Here is an 18636-nt window from a genome sequence, read left to right on the forward strand (position 1 = left end):
TACACTGACATACAAAGCATCCTTACCAAACATGATACTATATCAAACCTTGTCTCATCATCTGAAAGTAATCTGTTCATACCAACCGAAACATGGCTCACATATAACATTCCTGATACTGAAATATTAGAAGACCTACCAAACTTTGAACTAATCTGCAAAGATCGGCAAGGACACAGGGGCGAAGGCGTCCCATAGCCATTTAAAAAGAACTATCGTTTTTGAATGTTGACGTACACATGGATTTTGAAATATTATGGATACTCTGTCGTGCCAAACCAGAACTACTTTTAGGTGTATGCTACCGTCCCCCTTACAGTTCTGTCGATTTTCCCAGGAAACTGAATAACATCCTAAGCCAACTACTCAAAAAGTACGCTAACACGCACATTCTACTGTTCGGGGATTTCAATTATCCAAACAATGATTGGTCTAACTCTCAAATAACTACCTGTAGCACTGAATCCAAAGAGTTCATTAATGTCTGTTTGAACTATAACCTTAGACAAATGGTAAGTGAACCAACGTGTGTCACACATGAAAGTGCCAACATTCCAGATCTAGCATTGTCTTCCAATCCTGAAACACTATCGTCTATTACTTACTCTAACGAAATAAGTGAACACAAAGTAAATTATGCCACATTCACCCTAACCCCGTCGTCCCCATGCCATTATCATAAAAAAATAATTCGCCTTTACGATAAAGGCAATTACTCGGCAATAAATAATGAGTTCGAAGAATTTGACAATGAATTGAAGCGGCCCTTCAACACCGATCTGTTCAAGAAAACTGGTTTCTTTTCTGTCTTGTCAGTGCCTTGTAAGATCATGGAACATGTCGTTTACACCCACATAATTAACTTCCTTGATACTAACAATTTCTTTAACCAATCCCAGCACAGATTCTGCAAGGGACCAAGTTGTAAAACATAAATGGCTATTTTTCTTCATGACCTACACTCAAATCTCGATATTAACATACAAACTGATGCAATTTTCTTTGTCTTTGAGAAAGCATTCAACAAAGTATCTCATCGACGACTTCTCGTGAAACTCGTGGCTAAATCTACATCCTGCAGTTTTAATATGGATCAAACAATTCCTTACAAATCGCATGCAGTTGGTGTACATCAATAACAATACTTCTGAGCCCCTACCCATAACGTCAGGCACGCCTCAAGGTACCCCTTCTATTTTTAATATACATTGATGACTTACCATTACATGTGTCATGCAAAATCTGAATGTATGCTGATTGTTATTTATCACTCAATTTTTGTCAATGTCGGTTAATAGTCCTAAACCCTACTAAATGTCACTAATTATAAGACTGTCACTAATTATAAGTACTTGGGTGTTACTGTTTCAAATGATCTTGACTGGTGTGTGCATGTGACTAACATGATCTCATCAGCTAACCAATCAGTTGGGTTCTTACGATGTCGCTTAAAAAACGCTCCACAGCATGTGAAACTATTCGCTTATAAGACACTAATACGACCCAAACCAGAATACGCATCAGCCATTTGGAGCCCTTGCCAGAATTTCCTCATCAGTGCCCTTGAAGCTTTCCAGAATTGTGCCGTCCGGTTCATTCATCCACTCTGCTTTTTTACACAATATCAGAGTAACTTCATTAAAAGCGGAGTCTGGCATACAAACCCTTTCCCGTTGCCGTACAATTGCCAGCTCATCATTATTTCATAAATTTTACCACAGCACACCTGATCGTGCACCATATATCTTGCCACCGTCTCGCACATCCCATTGCATACGACATTCCTTGAACATAGCTCGTCCAGATGCACGTGCCATCACCTTTGCATCTTCTTTTTTCGCTCGAACAGCCAAACACTGGAACGGTCTTATGCACAGCATAGTTTCTATGCCCAGTTCACCTGCCTTCATAGAAGCGCTTGGCTCGCACTATGCCTAGTAATAGTGTTCATTTGATATCCTTTGCATTTCATATTATTTGTATCCCAGCCCTTATGTAAGAATACCCCCAAGTGTGGTGTTCAAGGAAATAAAGTGAAAGTGCGGCAGATGGCCTACATCAGGGACAAGCCGCTGCATGGCATTGCACTTCTGGTGGCCTCACCTGCACTTGACAAGTGGTATCCAGCAAAGCATAGTAAAGATCGGTGGTTTACATCATATGCACCACCAATATTTGTCCAGGAATGCTTAGTAGAAAGGTTGGTTTTCAGCTCTAGCTATTTCAATTCGCATTGTGATAATAGGTGTTGTCTGATCACCCGCTTAATCTAAAATCAGTTCTTCCATATCTTGTTCTGTTCTGCCAGCGCTTGAAACTGCCAATTTTATGGCTTGCATTGCGAGCCTGTATACTACTAACGATACCGTTGTTGGTCTGCATGATTTGATCTTTGTTCTGTCTCGTTTTCCTTTATAAATCTGGTTCATCCTACTCAGTCGCCAACTATCTGCAATTTGTTTCTCCTGTGCAATGATTTTTGCAATGCACCTTTGCTTTTTGGGCCCAATTTACTGATTAGCCTCATCAGTGTTCCATCCACTCCTGTTCCCGTACAGCCTGGTATTTTCTCTTCTGCATTTTTCCAGTCAAGGTTGTTTAAGCAAAGTTCTTGTGCATCAACCACCCTACTCCACCTTTCCTGATCTGCGCTTTCACTACTCTTGAATGACTCTGCCACGTTTCTATGGAAGTATTTCATTGCATCATTCCCCACCAAGCTGTTCTGCCTCGTCACCTAACATAGAAGCCTGTACAATTTTTTTTTCTCCCTCGATATTTCACATGGTTCCAGAAAATTGATGTAGCGCTTTTGGTTGTCTCTTGTACTTCTGAAAGCCAGCAAATATTCCTCCCCGACCAGATTCTAGGCTTCCCATTTCTTGTATGTATAAATCCCATTTTGTTTCGATTTCCTCCTGTGGCTGTTCCGCCTTTTTCACATGTCTGTGCTCTCGAGACACTTTGTGCCTCTCTTCGATTTCCTTATTCCACCAGCTATGTCATTCTCTTTCTGTCAAATATTTTGCTTCTCTAATTAAACAAAGAAAGCTTTCATGTGGTCTATTTTGCTGTACTCCCAGAGTGCTTTGGTGTTTTCTCCATTTCCATCTCCGTGCTAGCTGCTATGTTACGTACATGTTAATCATTCAAATTGAACTTAGTGCCTCCTCCCAGTGCTTGCCTGCTTCGTTCGTTCAGTATTCAACGTGTGAGCTGATGCGTTTGTGGTCACTTCCTGAGCTTCTAGTTCCTTCATCAATTGGCATATTTAGCCAACTTATTTGCTCTGTATTTCTTCCGACGTGAGAGTAGTCGATATTCGACTGCTCATTACTGAACTCCCACGTTATCCTGCTGTCACACTTGGGTCCCTGCTTGACAGTTACCAGACTGTGTTGCTCAGTCAGGTGAAGCAATAGCTTCCCGGTATAGTCCTTGTATCCACCTAGGTCTTCAATGTGGGCGTTCATACAGCCTAGCAATACAATTTCCGCCTCATGTACGAACTCCCCGATGGTTACATGCAGGCAGTCCTCGTTTTCTTGCCTGCCGTTATTTCCCGTTCATAAGTAAGCCACTCTGAATATCGTATCCTTTCGAGCTACTGTTCCTTTCAACCAGAGATGCTCCTTACAAGTGTGGCAAGTGTTGTTCGTTCTTCGCCAGTTTGAATTCGGAATCCTTTCATTTTTTCCCATTGCGGTTGTTTTAATACACATTGTACAACACGCCTTTGAGGAGGAGTCCGCCGCTCTGCCTTGTGTCGAGTAGTCACCTGGCTGGTGTCTTCTAGGCGGTGCGCAAAATGAGGTGTACGCCGGACTCGGTGAACACCGGCTCCGAGAGCTCTCCAACGCTGAGAGCATAGACGGCGTCCTCAAAGGGCTTCTGCATGGCGCCCCGGCCAAACGTGCCCAGGTCGCCCTTGCGCTTGGCCGAGCTGCAGTCGCTCAGCTGGCTGGCGAGCTCCTCAAATGTCGCCTTGCCGGACACAATCTGCTCCCGGTACCCCTTGATGAGGGCGAGCGCCTCCTCTTTGGTGCGAGTGATGTTTTCCTCGCGCCAAGAAGACGGCCGCCGCGAGTCGCAGTGCTTGACCAGGAGGTGCGAGCACCACACCTGGTCTTTGGTTGGTATGCCCACGGTGGCGGGCTCCTTGGGTAGCTCCCACTGGCTCTCCTTGGTGATCGTGTTCAGGTAGTACGCCTCACCTGTAGAGCGGCTGACCCGTTTCTCCCAACCTTTTGGTAGATCGCCCGCCATCCTTGCGATGAAAACGGTCGAAAGATGATGTCGGTGATGATGAGGCTACCAGGCTACACCGTGGGCTACACCCTTTGTAACGGATGTGCGCACGCGTGGTGTCCATTGCCTGCGGCTGTCTGTCTGGCTCCCGCAATCGCTTCCGCCGCATTCAACCAGTAAAAGCTTAGCCTTTAAGATCCGCATTTCATAACCTCAGGACGCTGCTCTAGGGGGCGTGAATTTAAAAGTCACTTAAATGAAATTGACTTAAAAGTCAGATCATTAAAGGCAAGGTCCAGTAAAGACTAAACAAAATAGATAAATAAAACACATGAAAAATATAGGGATGGAACATGAGTTTATCCTAGCGCCGCCAAAGGGTTTCGCGTCACCGCTTGAAGGTGAACTACGCCACAAGCCAACATTTTCACCATGGTTTCCACCAGCCATAGAGTTTCATACAATTCTACGAAACTATGCCAGCAGCATCCGAGCCGTCTAACCTTATGGCCACCATTGCCTCCGAGATGGCGTGGCGTCGCCGTGGGACGCAATCTTTGAGGCCATAGCAGCAAATGGGGACATACAAATTAGGGCATGGCCTTCAAAATCTGGCGCGCACTGCGCAATCTCCGAGGCCATGGTATTGGGCGTATAGTTTTAAGATTATCACTAGAAGTGAAAATGGCGCTACAATCGTTGGACCACCGTGTCAATAATCTTCAATGTTCCATAGTGGGAATGATGTGTAGGATGTGATTTTCTACAACTTGACATGAGCCTGGTCACTTTCGAGTATTCAAGCATTCAATTTTTGTTGTAATGAGAACTATGGAAAGCCGTCAAAAATATTAAAATTGTTTTTACCTTGCTAATTGGTTTGAAGTTAGATATAGTGGCAACAGGAGCAATGAAGGTTGACAAGGAATTCCTAGTCATTTTCCTTGCAGCAAAAGCACATAAGCCCGAGATACCTATCAAGGTTATCCTTACCGAAAAAGGGTACATGGCTGTATGTCGTGTCAGGATACCTGTAGGGGTAGCTAGCCACTTCGAACACTGACGACTCTTATCGCGAATAGCAAATTCATTTGCTTTGACGCGGTTTCTGCAGGAAATCAATCCGGGAAACTGCCAAGCTATTAGTGTTGACATGGAATACCTGTTTTGCTCACTTCCACTCGAAGAACTCGCGAAGAGCGTGAAAATGTGCATTGGCGACTGTAACAACGAACATGCGCATTCTATGAAAGCTGCGACATTTCAGCAGCGTCTTTTCTTTGGGCTTATGTCCCGTTTTACCTGGAATCTACATTTGTTGAACATGATAGTGGCATGTACATAACAAAAAAGCTGCGCGTGTATTTGGTTAAGGGTTGCTGCACCTGTACTTAGTGAAATTATTCTGAGCAGTGTCGATAGGCAGTTGGTGGTGGGCCTGGATAGTTTACCGAAGTATGTGTTCCGATGCGTGCATGATTTCATGGTTGTAGAGTCGACTATGACGATGATAACCGACACAGTGTGAACAGTTTGAACGTATTTGTAGAGAATGCAGCCTAGGGCTGAAGTTCGCGGTTGAAATGATGCAGGAAAGAAAGAAATCAGTCTCTGGACCTAAAATTTGAATCATTACACGCACATGGTTTGGGCGGCGCTCCCACCCGATAGCCTCGAAACCGAATTTCAGTTCCAGCCACTCCAAACTAATGAAGCAGGGTATAGCGTTTTTCCTGATTTCGTTCAGCGTTGAAGAAATCGTGCGTATAGACAGTGTGCGTCGCAGTTCCGAAGAACAAGTGGATAGATTAAGGCAGGCAGGCTTCACCGATTACATTAGCTGCATGAGCTTCCGAAAAAAAGAATGATGACGTCCGCAAAGACGAAAGAACAACTGACAGGAGAGAAATATAATTAATCGCAGGACAAAATGAGGTGCAGGTATTCCCTACGCACACAAGTTTTCGATTTTTTTTTTTTTTTTTTTGAAAAGTACGGAGAAGCTCTTTGGAATGGACGTGTTCTTCGTCCAACACGTTGGCTGTAATGTACGCCGTTGTGACCAAAAAGCATAGCAGCAGCTTGCAAAAATGGCCTCAAGATGAGTGTGGCACTAGACATATGTGTCGAAGTGTGTCGACTGCCAAGTTGGCATCGTGCACAAGGTTCCACTATCTTGTAGGGAAACGTACTGTACGTAGGCAGTTAAAGCGTCCGGAGGATGCGTGAACGTAAGCGAGCACAAGCGCGATCGCTAGCAGAAAACAAGCAGTTCACGGGCGCGGGAAGGCGGGCGCATACCTCACATTTCGAAGACATTACATATGCGGTGCTGTCGAGGCGCACAGGAGTGCAGCTGGCACGCGAAATAACTGAACCCTTTCATATCGGACGAAAACGGATGGGCTATATGTCAGTGAGCCGTATCAATATGGCTCTGGGAAAAAGGTTTGGTCTGCAAGCGCAGCAGCCTGAGGCACTGTTAACTCTCTCGTTTTTTTTTTTTTTTATGCACCTAGTTTAACCACCCGATTCGTGGCCAATCCCCCACTGTGGATATGCGCCACAGCCGCTCAGGAGAACACCAGCAGCAGCAGCAGCAGCAGCAGCAGCAGCAGCAGCAGCAGCAGCAAGAACTGCAAGTACATAGCATAAGGTTTGCCGCTTCGCACTGCGCGTCTTTAGGCGCATTGCCATTGCCAGGGTCGTCGGTGACGACCCTGGCATCGACATGTGCATTCGTGTACTTTCCTTGTCCTTCGTCCAACCGTGAGCGCTGCACAAACTTCAGCGTGTACCTGGCTCACGTTTGTGCTTAAAGCTAACGGATTACCACTTCCTGATGCGAAGCAGCACTTCAAAGAGCGGTCCCGTCGGGTGGATGCGTTCGTGTTATGTAGGAGTATCGAATAATATACATATAGTGCAGCTGTCTGTGGTTCGCTGCTCGAACAGCCAGTGCATGTGTCGAGTGAGCTCCCGAACAACACTTCGCAGTGTGGTCAACGCGGTTTGATTCACGGACATCCGGGACCTCAGAGAGGTGCGACCGTAATGCTGGAGCGTTTTTCTCGCATTTACCGCCAAATCTCCGCTGAATTTCTTCACGACGTCGTGTGGCTGCATTGCGTGGGCGGTTTGCCGGTTTAGCGGGGGCGTAAACGTGAGCGGCCAGATTGGTGGCGTCAGCTGGTGGCGCAAAGCTCAACCACGTAAACACAGCCAATTACTACATTCTTGTTAGCTGCTGGTATAAGTCAGCGGCGTAATCGTGCTCACAATTATGCCGCTGCCAAAAAATTTCCACCAGCAGCGAAGCAGGATGTTGTGGGTTACTGCAGTTTTAGCTGTGTTTGTCTGGTTGAACTCTACGCCACCAGGCGGCTGCACTGCTCCGGCCGCTCACGTTTAGGCACCCGCAAATCCGGCAATCCGCCCAGACCGCCCCCGTTTGCCGGAATTATAGGGGCTAGAAAGGTTGCCTCTATACCGGAATAGCGGACAGGCTAAAAGTCTCTGTAATGGCGTCCAGGGCACACGGAGCATAGCGGCCAGCCGAGTCTCTGGCCCGCGTTTACCGAGACCGATCCCACCAGCTGGACCTACGTTGACGCTGCGTCCGATTCCTTCCCGTAGCCCGCGGTTGAACTATTTGATGCACGTGCGGCTGAGCTATTTCTTGCGTAGAGAAATAGCGCGCAACGCGCACTCTTAAGCAAAATTAGACCCTTTTGCCACACAACGATAATCGTCATCTGTCTTGACCACATTTCCTTTCTTTAACGCGGCGAGCCCGGTACTTCCCAGTAACGAACGGCATGCGCGTTATCGGCATGACATAGCATTCCCGACAGGAAAGTAGCGGGCGCGGCGAGAAAGGGAACGCAAGCAAGGCAGATGCTTATCGTTGTGTGGCATATATACACCCCAAAGGGTGTACTTTTGCCTATAAGAGTGTAGTGGCGGGACAGAATTACGGTGTTATATCGTGACGTATACACTCTAAAAACAGTTGCACCCTTTGGGGTGTATATTTGCCACACAACGATAATCGTCACCTGTCTTACCCGCATTTGTGAGCCCGGTACTTCCAAGTCACGAACGGCATGCGAGTAATCAGCGTGACAGAGAATTCTGGACAGGAAAGTAACGAGCGCAGCGTTTTCAAGAAAGGAAATGCGGGAAAGACACATGACGATTATTGTTGTGTGGCAAATATATACCCGAAAGGGTGTAAACTTACAGTGTGCTAGGAGCGGCCAAAAAGGACGTTCTCAAAAAGCCCCCCCCCCCCTCCCCCGCAAAAAACAACAACAAAAAAACAAGCTTTCATTATATCGTTCGAGAGCCGCAGCAAAGCCACCACTATGCGCGCGGTAGCAGCTCAGAGTTCCTCCCGCGGTACCTCTAAAGCACTACACTGCAATATCAAGATCGCAATTTATGTGTAGCGGCGAGGCCGAGGCGTTGCCTGCGCACTTGCTTCCACAATGCATCCCACCAGTGCGCCTCTTCACAATCACTCTCTCTCTCTCTTCCGTCTCCTGACGCCCCCTCCTGGCATGCATAGAAGAGAAAATGTTCTCGACCACTGATCACAGAAGAACAAAAAAAGCATTGCCCCCATTCATCAGTTTAGCCTTTATACTCGGCGAGTGATCCGCTGCAAAGGTCTACTCAATGCCGGCAGTACATTCTCTCTCGGTGGCTGGGTGTATGAGAGCATTAGGATCGCGCTTTCTCCCTGTAGTTGGTGAGAGAGAGAGCGGAGGGAGGGAGGGGCTGCTTTTAGAGGGAGGAATGTAGTCTGTAATAGTCGTGGTCCCCCTTTCCGGGACCGTCACTGATATGGAGTGAGCGCACGCGCTTTGAGATCGTCGCAGGCCGGTATTTATACTCGGTTACTAGACGCAGTGGTTCGTCTTGCATTGCTTATGTGAGTGGCTGCGGTTCACGCTTGTGTGGGATGGCCGTACATAAGTCTTTCATTTCTGGGTTTACCGACATCTGCCACGTGTCACACCGCTCGCTTGCCTTTCTAGAGACCAGTAGATCACACAGTCATCTTTTAGTGTGTCTGCGTATGCCTTCCCGGTTTCCGCATTATCGTCCACGTTTCCTCCTCTTCCGAGTGTGCTCTGAAAAGCTCTATTTTTATTTAGCTTTTTTATTCCTCTCTGCTTGAGGAAAGACGTATAGGCTACTATAGCTGCTCTTGTGTATACAATAAAACCCCGGACACGGGTTCAAATGTGCGTCTGCGTTATGCAGGACAATTGCTTGGCATGGGCGTTACATTATACGTACGTTGGCTCGAAAAATCGATAGAAGCGTATGTATCCGGAGGGCCTGTGAATCCTGCACTAATACATCGATCGCAATTTAATATTTTAAAAAAATATTCTGTAATTGTTGTTAATAAATTAAGAAGACCGAAGTTTTTTTAGGTGATCGTTCTAAGATAACCACATTTATTAACGACATGGTGGCTGGGACACTCTGTATGCAACCTTATTCTACCATTTTCTTCAACAGATGCTTTAATCGCAGCGCCTTAGGATGCCGAAAAAAATATGCATAAATCATCAGGTACTACCGCTGGACTGCGCTAGGGAGTTTTAGCAGCAGGGTCACGAAGCTAGGGGACGCTGTCGGCCTGGAGTGCAAAAGAACGCAAGCGGAGCTAAGGATTTAGTGTATTACCGCTCGTGCTCGTTTTAGCCTATACTTAAAGATGCGCCGAGTTGGCCCCAAAACGTCCAGTTCAATAAACACCTCTTTGTTGTTGTTGCTGGAGGCGCTATTGACGAAAATATAACTGCGATTCCGCTTAGGCCGGCTTTGAGTGCAGAGAACTTGTAGGTGAAGTTAGGTTTATTCAAGGCCGGCGCGGCCAAGACACCGTCCGGTGCAGCTCGCTCGCAGGATTCTTGCATGCTTGGAATAAGTATACGCGCGAGCTATCCAACCCGAGGACGTTTCGGCTGCTTGCTGGGGCGCTCTAACGTAAAGCTATTCCGGTGTGTCTTTATTCCAACTTCCTTGCGTCAAAATTACGTAACCGTCGACGCAAGCATCGGGCAGTGACTCGCAACGTTGTTTCAACAGCCCAATCAAGCGCTCTCGTTCATGGGAGGCTACTTTTGTTTGCTTTCACAGGGAATAGCACTGGCTACCGCGACTGGTTCTTATCTGACTGACAAGAGGCGAGGAAGGTGAGTGTTAGGTGAATTATTATTATTATTATTATTATTATTATTATTATTATTATTATTATTATTATTATTATTATTATTATTGACGGAGTGCTCGAGCTTCACCTCAACAGCGGGTCGGGCAGGTATTGCACCATGCCCGGGATGCGCGTTTCTGTCTACGCCCGAGCCCAGCGCTCGACCGCTGCGCCACCATGTGCCGCTCGCGTGTACCACGTTTCTAGGTACTTTTTCCCCGAAGCGCCACGGCGAGCGCCCTAGATCCTCGCGTATCAGACACTTTTTCGCAGACGCACCAGACACCGGGACGACACCACTTAGAGCACAATCCACCTGGACTCCCGAACCAGAACAAGCCATAGAACTTGACATATACCTTAAAACTGTCACTAAAGAAATTATAAGCCAACCCAAGACATCTAAGCGACCTAAAAACATAACTGCGTCGGAGAGTCATATCATTGCAAATCTTAGTTGCCGGAATGACATTGTTATTAAGGAAGCAGATAAGGGTGGAAGTATAGTTATTTGGCCAGTAGAAAATACAAGCACGAGGCTTACAGACAACTAAACAGCCCAGAACATTACCGCATGCTAGACAACGATCCGACATTGTCCTACACAGTGACAATTACCAACAGGCTGAAATCACTTTTGACTGATGAATTGATAACACCGTCAGAGTACAAATTTCTTAAACCAAGCGACAAAACTGCCGGGCGTTTTTACCTCCTTCCAAAAATTCATAATATTCCATCCGCTGAACTATACACTGCTATTATCCCAGGCCGCCCGATAGTATCAAACAATGACACCCCGACAGAGGGCATCTCCACATTCCTTAACCACTACCTTGGTGACTTGCCAAAAGCACTTCCGTCATTTGTACAAGATACGCCCCACCTGCTGAGAATTATAGAGGACATTAATACTAAAGGCACACTACCCCACAACACAATTCTCGCAACACCAGACGTCACGACGCTGTACACCAGCATTCCGATCCCTGATGGTTTATCTTCGCTAAAAGAAACGCTGTCTAAACACAATGCACAACACTCTACTGAAGTCTACTTGTCTCTCCTTGAATTAGTTCTAACACATAACTACTTCGAATTTGAGGAGAGTTACTACCTACAGATACATGGTACAAGCATGGGTGCGCCTTTTGCACCAACCTACTCGAACATATTTAAGGGGATTCTAGAAACAGATATCCTATCGCGCTGCACTGACAAGCCCCACACATACCAAGATACCAAGCCCCCCACAAAACCAAGACTACATAGACAGACTCGATCACCTTAAAGAAACCCTATCACACAGGAACCACCCAAACAGTGACCTCCAAACAGCCTACACCGCTGCAACCAAACTTGATCGAGCCGAGGTCCTCAAGCCCCGCCCGAGGATCACAAGAACCACAACGTCTCTGCTTACTACTAAATTCTCAAACGCACTCCCAAACCTGAATAACATCCTCAGTAAATACTACCCAAGTCTCACCAGCAACCAGAAGATTTTTCCCGACCCTCCCAGAGTAGCCTACAGACGCAACACTAATTTTAAAGATGTTCTTGTGCACGCCAAACTAAAGACAAAGAGGAAGTTGGGAAGCAGTCCCTGTGGCCGCCCCAGGTGTTCTACATGCAAACATATTCAATCTACTACTACAGTAAAAAGTACAGCGTCGAATTACGCACACAAGCTAACCTCGGCTTTCACCTGCACATCAAGCAACGTAGTCTACTGTCTAGAATGCGCCGCTTGTAGCAAACAATACATAGATGAGACTGGACGACAAATTCACAAGACTCAACGGTCACCGCGCGGACACAAAGCACAGTTTACCTAAAGCAGTAGCCAGCCACTTTAATGAACATGGTCATATATTTGATAAAGCAAGGCTCTATATACTACAAACAAATTTCCGTTCCCCTCGCGAAAGAAAATATACAGAATCATACCTCATACACAAGTTTACTTGCCTACACCCGACCGGAATTAATTTGGCACGTGGCAACTTAGAATCTTTAAAAGCGGCCGGTAACTTAAATTTGAAATTCTCATATCATCAACCAAGACACAAAACACATTATGCCACCAGCTAACCTTAATTCTTAATCTTACCTACTCTTCCATTTGGAAAAATCTTTCCTGCCTACTACTCAATTTAATATGCTCTTTCAGGTTTTTACGTTTATATCAACTGTACGACCCCCTTCTCCCATGTACACTTGCCCCCGCACGCTTCTGCGCACGTCACCCTCCTATTTGTTATTCCGGTTTCGAGTCCCCTCTCCTCTCTTTTCCCTTTTTTAATATAGTTTTTTAAGCACCCTCACCAACACATTCCAAAGTCAATATGCCGTTTTCGGCGCCTCAACCCAGGGTACCACCATTTCTGGATGCCGCCGTAACGACACCTACGTTGAGCAACTGGGGCAATGCCCCTTGAAAGACCATGCCGCTGCCTTTCAGTCACCCCATACATTGCACCGCAGACTCCTCGTCGCCACCTTAACTACTTCAGAATTACTCGACGTATTGCTGCTATGCTACGCAAGTCACTCTTTCAACTAATGTTTTCTTCTTTTTTTTCTTTTGTGTTACTCGCGCGCTGACCGCCTGACCGGCTCTTCTAATGCCACAAGAACATGCCGCCAACGATACCCCTGAATGCTTCCTAACCTCTCGCCTCCCACAAGAACATGCCGCCGACACCCCTGAATGCTTCCTTACCTCTCGCCTCCCCAACGCGCCCGCTAGCCGCCGTCTTTCTTAAATTCTTTTTTCTCTTTCTTGTTCCTTCTTTTTGTGCTTTTCTTTCTTTTTTCTCCCCGCGTTCCCACTCTCCCGCTCTTGTCCCCTCGTCTTGGGAACGAAGCTCACAGACGTCGGACGACAGCGCTCGTTACCTCTGAAGTCTCTCCCTTTAAAACCAGCCGCCAAGCGACAACACCCGCACGTGACGTCACTGCGCTAACCCTTTAAAACTAACATGCCGAGGATGACGAGGCCGCCTTCGACGAATATGGGTCCTCCTATCGAAACGTTGGCCAGCCTTTCTGAGGCACCTTATCCTTGTTTACAAACTTTATACCACTAGATCCTTGTAGGTATTTGGTTTTGCGTCCCTGGCTCTGCCTGGGCGCGCAGTTTGCTCAGGAGTGGGCTGAGAGGATAGAGGAAGCCTACTTCAAGTAGTTGCACCCTCCACCCTCTGTGCCGTTGTCCCCTTCCCTTTAAAGACGGGTAAAGTTTTTCATTCAGTCATTCTCCGGGATCGGCCGACTCTCACTTTAGGACATGGGGAATACACTAGCCATATACACTAGCCACATACAGCTTCACTGTTGAAGAAAAGTCATTCACCTGAAGCCCATATAGCCAAATTCGAGCATTTTAGGTGGACTACATGAAAAGGCAGACGTTTCTTGCTCGAGTAATCGCAGTTGCTGATCACGAAAATCGCACTTGCTAATCGCGATTGCTAATTACAAAGATCCACCAACTGACTTCTTCCTTTATTCACTTAAGCAAACGTGTTCAACCACTTGCGAAATTCAAGCGGTGTGGTAGTGACGTCATGCTTTTGCAGCAGAAATGTTAAAACAGGGGCCGTTTTTGATCGAAATATCCGCCGAAATATGCTAAAAATTAATTCGCATTACAGTTAAGATCACCTGAAATGCACGACGCATGCTTTTGGGAAAGTGTTTCGTAGCAGGCTTTATATTTCGTAGCAGGCTTTAGGGCTGGTTACTTCAACAGTGTCGCTACACTTGCTCGGATTCAATTTCGAAACTGTAACATATATGCGGTGAAGTTCAGAATGAGAAAGTTAGCGAATCTTAATTGTCTACATCGACATTGCGATTCCTCGCGTAGGTAACGTCTGCCTCTGTACTAACTACACCTGAAGACGCGTAACAGCGCTGTCAGAGGCCATTAAAAAAAATCTGTCCGAACTAGAAAAAATAAGGAAAGGTAGGATAGGTAGACGTTTCCTTCTACGTTTTGTAATGCACACTTACACACGATCAATGATTGAAACAGGATGTTCCATGGTAGTTCCCTTTTGCAAAGGAGCTGTTAAATATAAGTGAAGAAAAGTGTATGGCACTTATTCTCGGTTTCATCGGCACCCGTCAGCTAGGGATAGTGTGTACTTGATTGGGGGAGTCGGTTCAGCGCGCATTCCCTGCCGAGGCCTTTCTTCTTTTTTTTTTAAGTTGGTGGCGCCACCGTCGCCTTCACCTGAATAGGCAACCCCTCGCGCCGGTCGGACGCCTGTCGCGTCGGAGACCCTACCGTAGCTGCATGGAGCTTTGAAAGGCGTTTCACTCGGCGGCGGAAATGGTGGCTTTATTTCCCCACCTACCTGTATTCAATAAAATGGAGAAAGAGCGACATAAACGATGCAAGCGACGCAACAACGACGATGCGTCGAGCAGACGACAGCTACTCAGCCCGTGACGTCGTCTCAGCCAATGGGCGCTGCCGGAACTAAGCCGGAACAACCGGAAACTCAGGATAAATAAAGCCCCTCAAGGATAAAGCGACGGCAGCGCCGCCGCAATTTTGGAGTTTATTTTTTTTTTTCTTCACATCACCGTCGGCGTTCGCCAAGGCGTCCGCTGGACCCACTCCCCCATTTTAGTACACTCTACTAGGAAATACCGGGTATACCTGTACAACGTCGCTCCTGTTTGGGAGCTCCGTCGGCTTCTGCAACGCCACCTTCAGCGACGCGACATATAACGTGTGCTCGTTCTCTCTCTCTCTCTCTCTCTCTCCTTTTTTTTTTTTTTGGTGTTGATTGTGTAAGCACCTTAACGGGGTGCCTCGTGACCCGCGGCTATTCGTCCCTGCAGCAGACTCTTCGGGAACAGACAAGTACGTTCTTTTTTATTTGTGCTTTGCATCAGATAGGCGAAGCACCAATTTTGATTACCCCGTCGCGATACACAAAGGAGGCGCCCATTGTTAGAAAGCACTTTCATGAAGCCCTTTGGCGTAGAACGATCGCACTACTTTTCCTTCTTTTTTTTTTATTGAGCGCGGCCGCTAGGCAGTTTCGGTCTATATTCACATTGTTGTGACATGGTTAATGCATCCTCTGTAGTGCTCCTATTTAATTATTCTGTCCGTTGCAACGCGTACTCGATGTGCATGCAACGATTGGTTCATCGTCCATGCAGAGTCGGCAGATCTCTGTTCCAGTAATTGATTTCCCAGAGTTAACCCAACCGCGGCGTTAAAACACTAAAGTTGATTAAATGATTACACGTCGTCGAGTTACCCGTCAAAACAGAAGCACGCATTTGCTTTAGATGAGAAGGTGAAATTCCTTCGTTTCAATAGCACGAAAATGATAAGCGATAAGCGAACTAATTTACACCGCTCTACGCGGTATCATTTATTGATTTATTTAATACATACTGCTAGCCTTATATATAAGGCTGTAGCAGGGTTAATTATCATTAACAGTGCCTGTGCCCAAGTTATTCGCGCCGTCCACACAAGCAGGCACAGCGAGTCACGCGCAACTAGTGCGAACGTTCAATCTCTAAAACACTAGCGTTCACGGCCTTCAGGCTTCTCTACTTTCATTAGCGATTGAGCTCAATCCGAATCAAACGTTTAGATCATATGTGGGATAAGGACGGTCATAGTGAAATATGCGATTGAAAATGACTGCGTAGCAGAGCTCGGTCCGAATTTAGTTCTATCTGGAATCGAGGTTGTCCGCGATCGAAAGTTTCCCCTTGACAGCGTTGTGAATCACTTTCACCGATTAGTGCACTCGCCCGACTTTCTTCGTGACGAACGAACCGCGAATTGCACGTTGGCAGCAGCCAGTGATCGTTCCGGATATTAAAGCGAAGCTTTCTTTGCCTCTTCCTTCGACCTTCCCCCTGCTGCTGCTGTTGTGGGCTGCTGTGGCTACTGTTGTCGGGCACACCGCGTCGTGGGGTGGATCAGAGCAGGCGCGAGTGAGAGAGGAAAAGCGACGGGAGAGACTCGTCTTCACCCCACCGCGTCGAATGCGCACAATGCCCTCTGCAGCTCCCTGGCCGTCGATACGTCAGTCGCTTTACAGCTGCAATTATCCGTGACTCCCCTCAGAAGCATTGCAGAAACTGCAGTGCTCCCCTGTCTACTAAGTGCGAGGCCTAAGGGGACGCAGATACAACTATAGAGAGGAGAAGGAGAGGGAGAAGAGGCAGTTTCCATTTAAGAGAGGCGGGGAGGTGACCTGAGAAGGTAAGGAAACCCCACTACAGCGATTGCGGGGAAGCAGGATAAGCTTAAGTTCAAAGTACGGTACAGTACGCTGCTGATATTTCTGAAAAATAAACGCCATGCAAATATGTCAAGCGGGCAACTTGGGCAGGGCGTGCAGAATCATCATCAGCCTGGTTACGCCCACTGCAGGGCAAAGGCATCTCCCATACTTCTGTACTTATTGTGGCCATGTTGTCCCTGCAAACTTCACCTCATCCGCCCATCTAACTTTCTGCCGTCCCCTGCTACGCTTCCCTTCCCTTGGAATCCAGTCCGTAACCCTTAATGACCATCGGTTATCTTCCCTCATTACATGTCCTGCCTATGCCCCCCATTTCTTTTTCTTGATTTCAACTAAGGTGTCGTTAACTCGCGTTTGTTCCCTCACCCAATCTGCTCTTATGCCTTAAAGTTACACCCATCATTCTTCTTTCCATAGCTGGTTGCGTCGTCCTCATTTTAACCAGAACCCTTTTCGTAATTTCAAGGGGAGTACGGTAGCGCGATTAAAAGACGGGACAAAAGAAAACACATAGGGACACACACAGCGCTGTGTGTGTTCCTATGTGTCTTCTTCTGTCCCGTCTTTTAATCGCGCTACCGTACTCCCCTTGAAGGTGCATTACCAACAAGCACACATTGCAACCCTTGTGCCCTTTCCGTAAGCCTCCAGGTTTCTGCCCCGTACGTGCAGAATCAGAGCCGCATTAATTAAAGCGCCGCAGGGTCCAGGAGACACTACGGAAGCGGTTGACCGTCAAATCAACACTTCTGTGCCCGCCGCGTTAGCTTTACGGCTACGGCATTGCTAAACGTCGTGGATTTGACCCCCAGTCGCGGCAGCCGCATTTCGACGGGAGTGAAATAGAAAACGCACGGGCACTTTGATTTCGGGACACGTTAAAGAACATCACGGTGTCAAAATTAATCCGGAGTCCGCCGCTACGGCGTGCCTCATAATCCGAGTGGGGTTTTGGCACTGTAAAGGTTGTTGAAAAACGGCACAGAGGCTGATCGCCGTTTTCGGGCTGATCGCCGAGAGCAAAACCAGCTGGGCGCTTGGGTAGTTAGTCAGGAGGTGCCCTTTCGCGACAGGGGGCCCGCGTCGTTACCTCGGGGCATCTTAACCTGTCGCGCGTGCGGTCTGGAAACGTGGGGAAGGGTTTGACGTTGGGGGCTCTTTGGCCCGGATGCGCCGACGGAGGCCTGGGACGGACCACGGAAAAAGCGTCATTAAGGCGTCAATGGATGCCTGGGCGACAAAGGGGCAACTTCAAAGCCAGAGGGATCGATGACGCGACGCGCGGTCTGTTGAAAGACAGGCTGGCACCGGAGACGCAACCCATCTCTCCACTTAGCTCTATGGGCCCGCCGGAGGAGACGAACCACGCACAAGACGGCATGGTGAATCGGTAGGTGTGCTTCGGCAGCGGTGCCGGTTGCAGCACGCAGTGCCCGATGGTTTTAATTAAGGTGCGAGGACGGGGCGACGCAGATGTTCGTTCCCCGTAAGCGTTCTTCAAAATGTCGAGAGACTTTTTCATGCATGTCGCGGAACAGGATGGATGGGATGTTATTTGTTTATTTGTTGTTTGGCGGTTCCTTTCTCTACCTCTGTCTCTCTGAATGTTCCGAGGAACGCAGGGAGAGGGTGAGAGAGAGAGAGAGAGAGAGACCAGTGAGTTACAGCCCAGTTGACCCAATCAGGTCACTGGGGTGTCGTAATTTGCCGTGAGGGGATCCGGGGTGTCGTAATTTGCCGTGAGGGGATTCGGGAGGAGCAACTGAAGGGTTGAAACCTGGCTCCCGACCTCTCACGGGGGTTCTGGATGCAGGAAAGGTGCTCTGCATTTTCAGCTCTGCCGAATTAAGACGCCGGTCC

The 18636-nt window shown here is 47.5% G+C and overlaps 1 protein-coding gene across 1 annotated transcript; it reads right to left on the reverse strand.

The window, feature by feature from the left end:
* Window positions 1-3691: 3691 nt before the first annotated feature.
* On the reverse strand, window positions 3692-4323 carry dod ((peptidyl-prolyl cis/trans isomerase) NIMA-interacting 1 dodo). Its single transcript, XM_075698917.1, has one exon. The coding sequence runs from the start codon at window positions 4264-4266 to the stop codon at window positions 3793-3795; it is 474 nt and encodes a 157-aa protein (XP_075555032.1). The 5' UTR covers window positions 4267-4323; the 3' UTR covers window positions 3692-3792.
* Between the last annotated feature and the right edge of the window lie 14313 nt (window positions 4324-18636).

The sequence above is a fragment of the Dermacentor variabilis genome, chromosome 7 (genome assembly GCF_050947875.1).
Source record: "Dermacentor variabilis isolate Ectoservices chromosome 7, ASM5094787v1, whole genome shotgun sequence".
Classification (NCBI taxonomy): Eukaryota; Metazoa; Arthropoda; class Arachnida; order Ixodida; family Ixodidae; genus Dermacentor; species Dermacentor variabilis.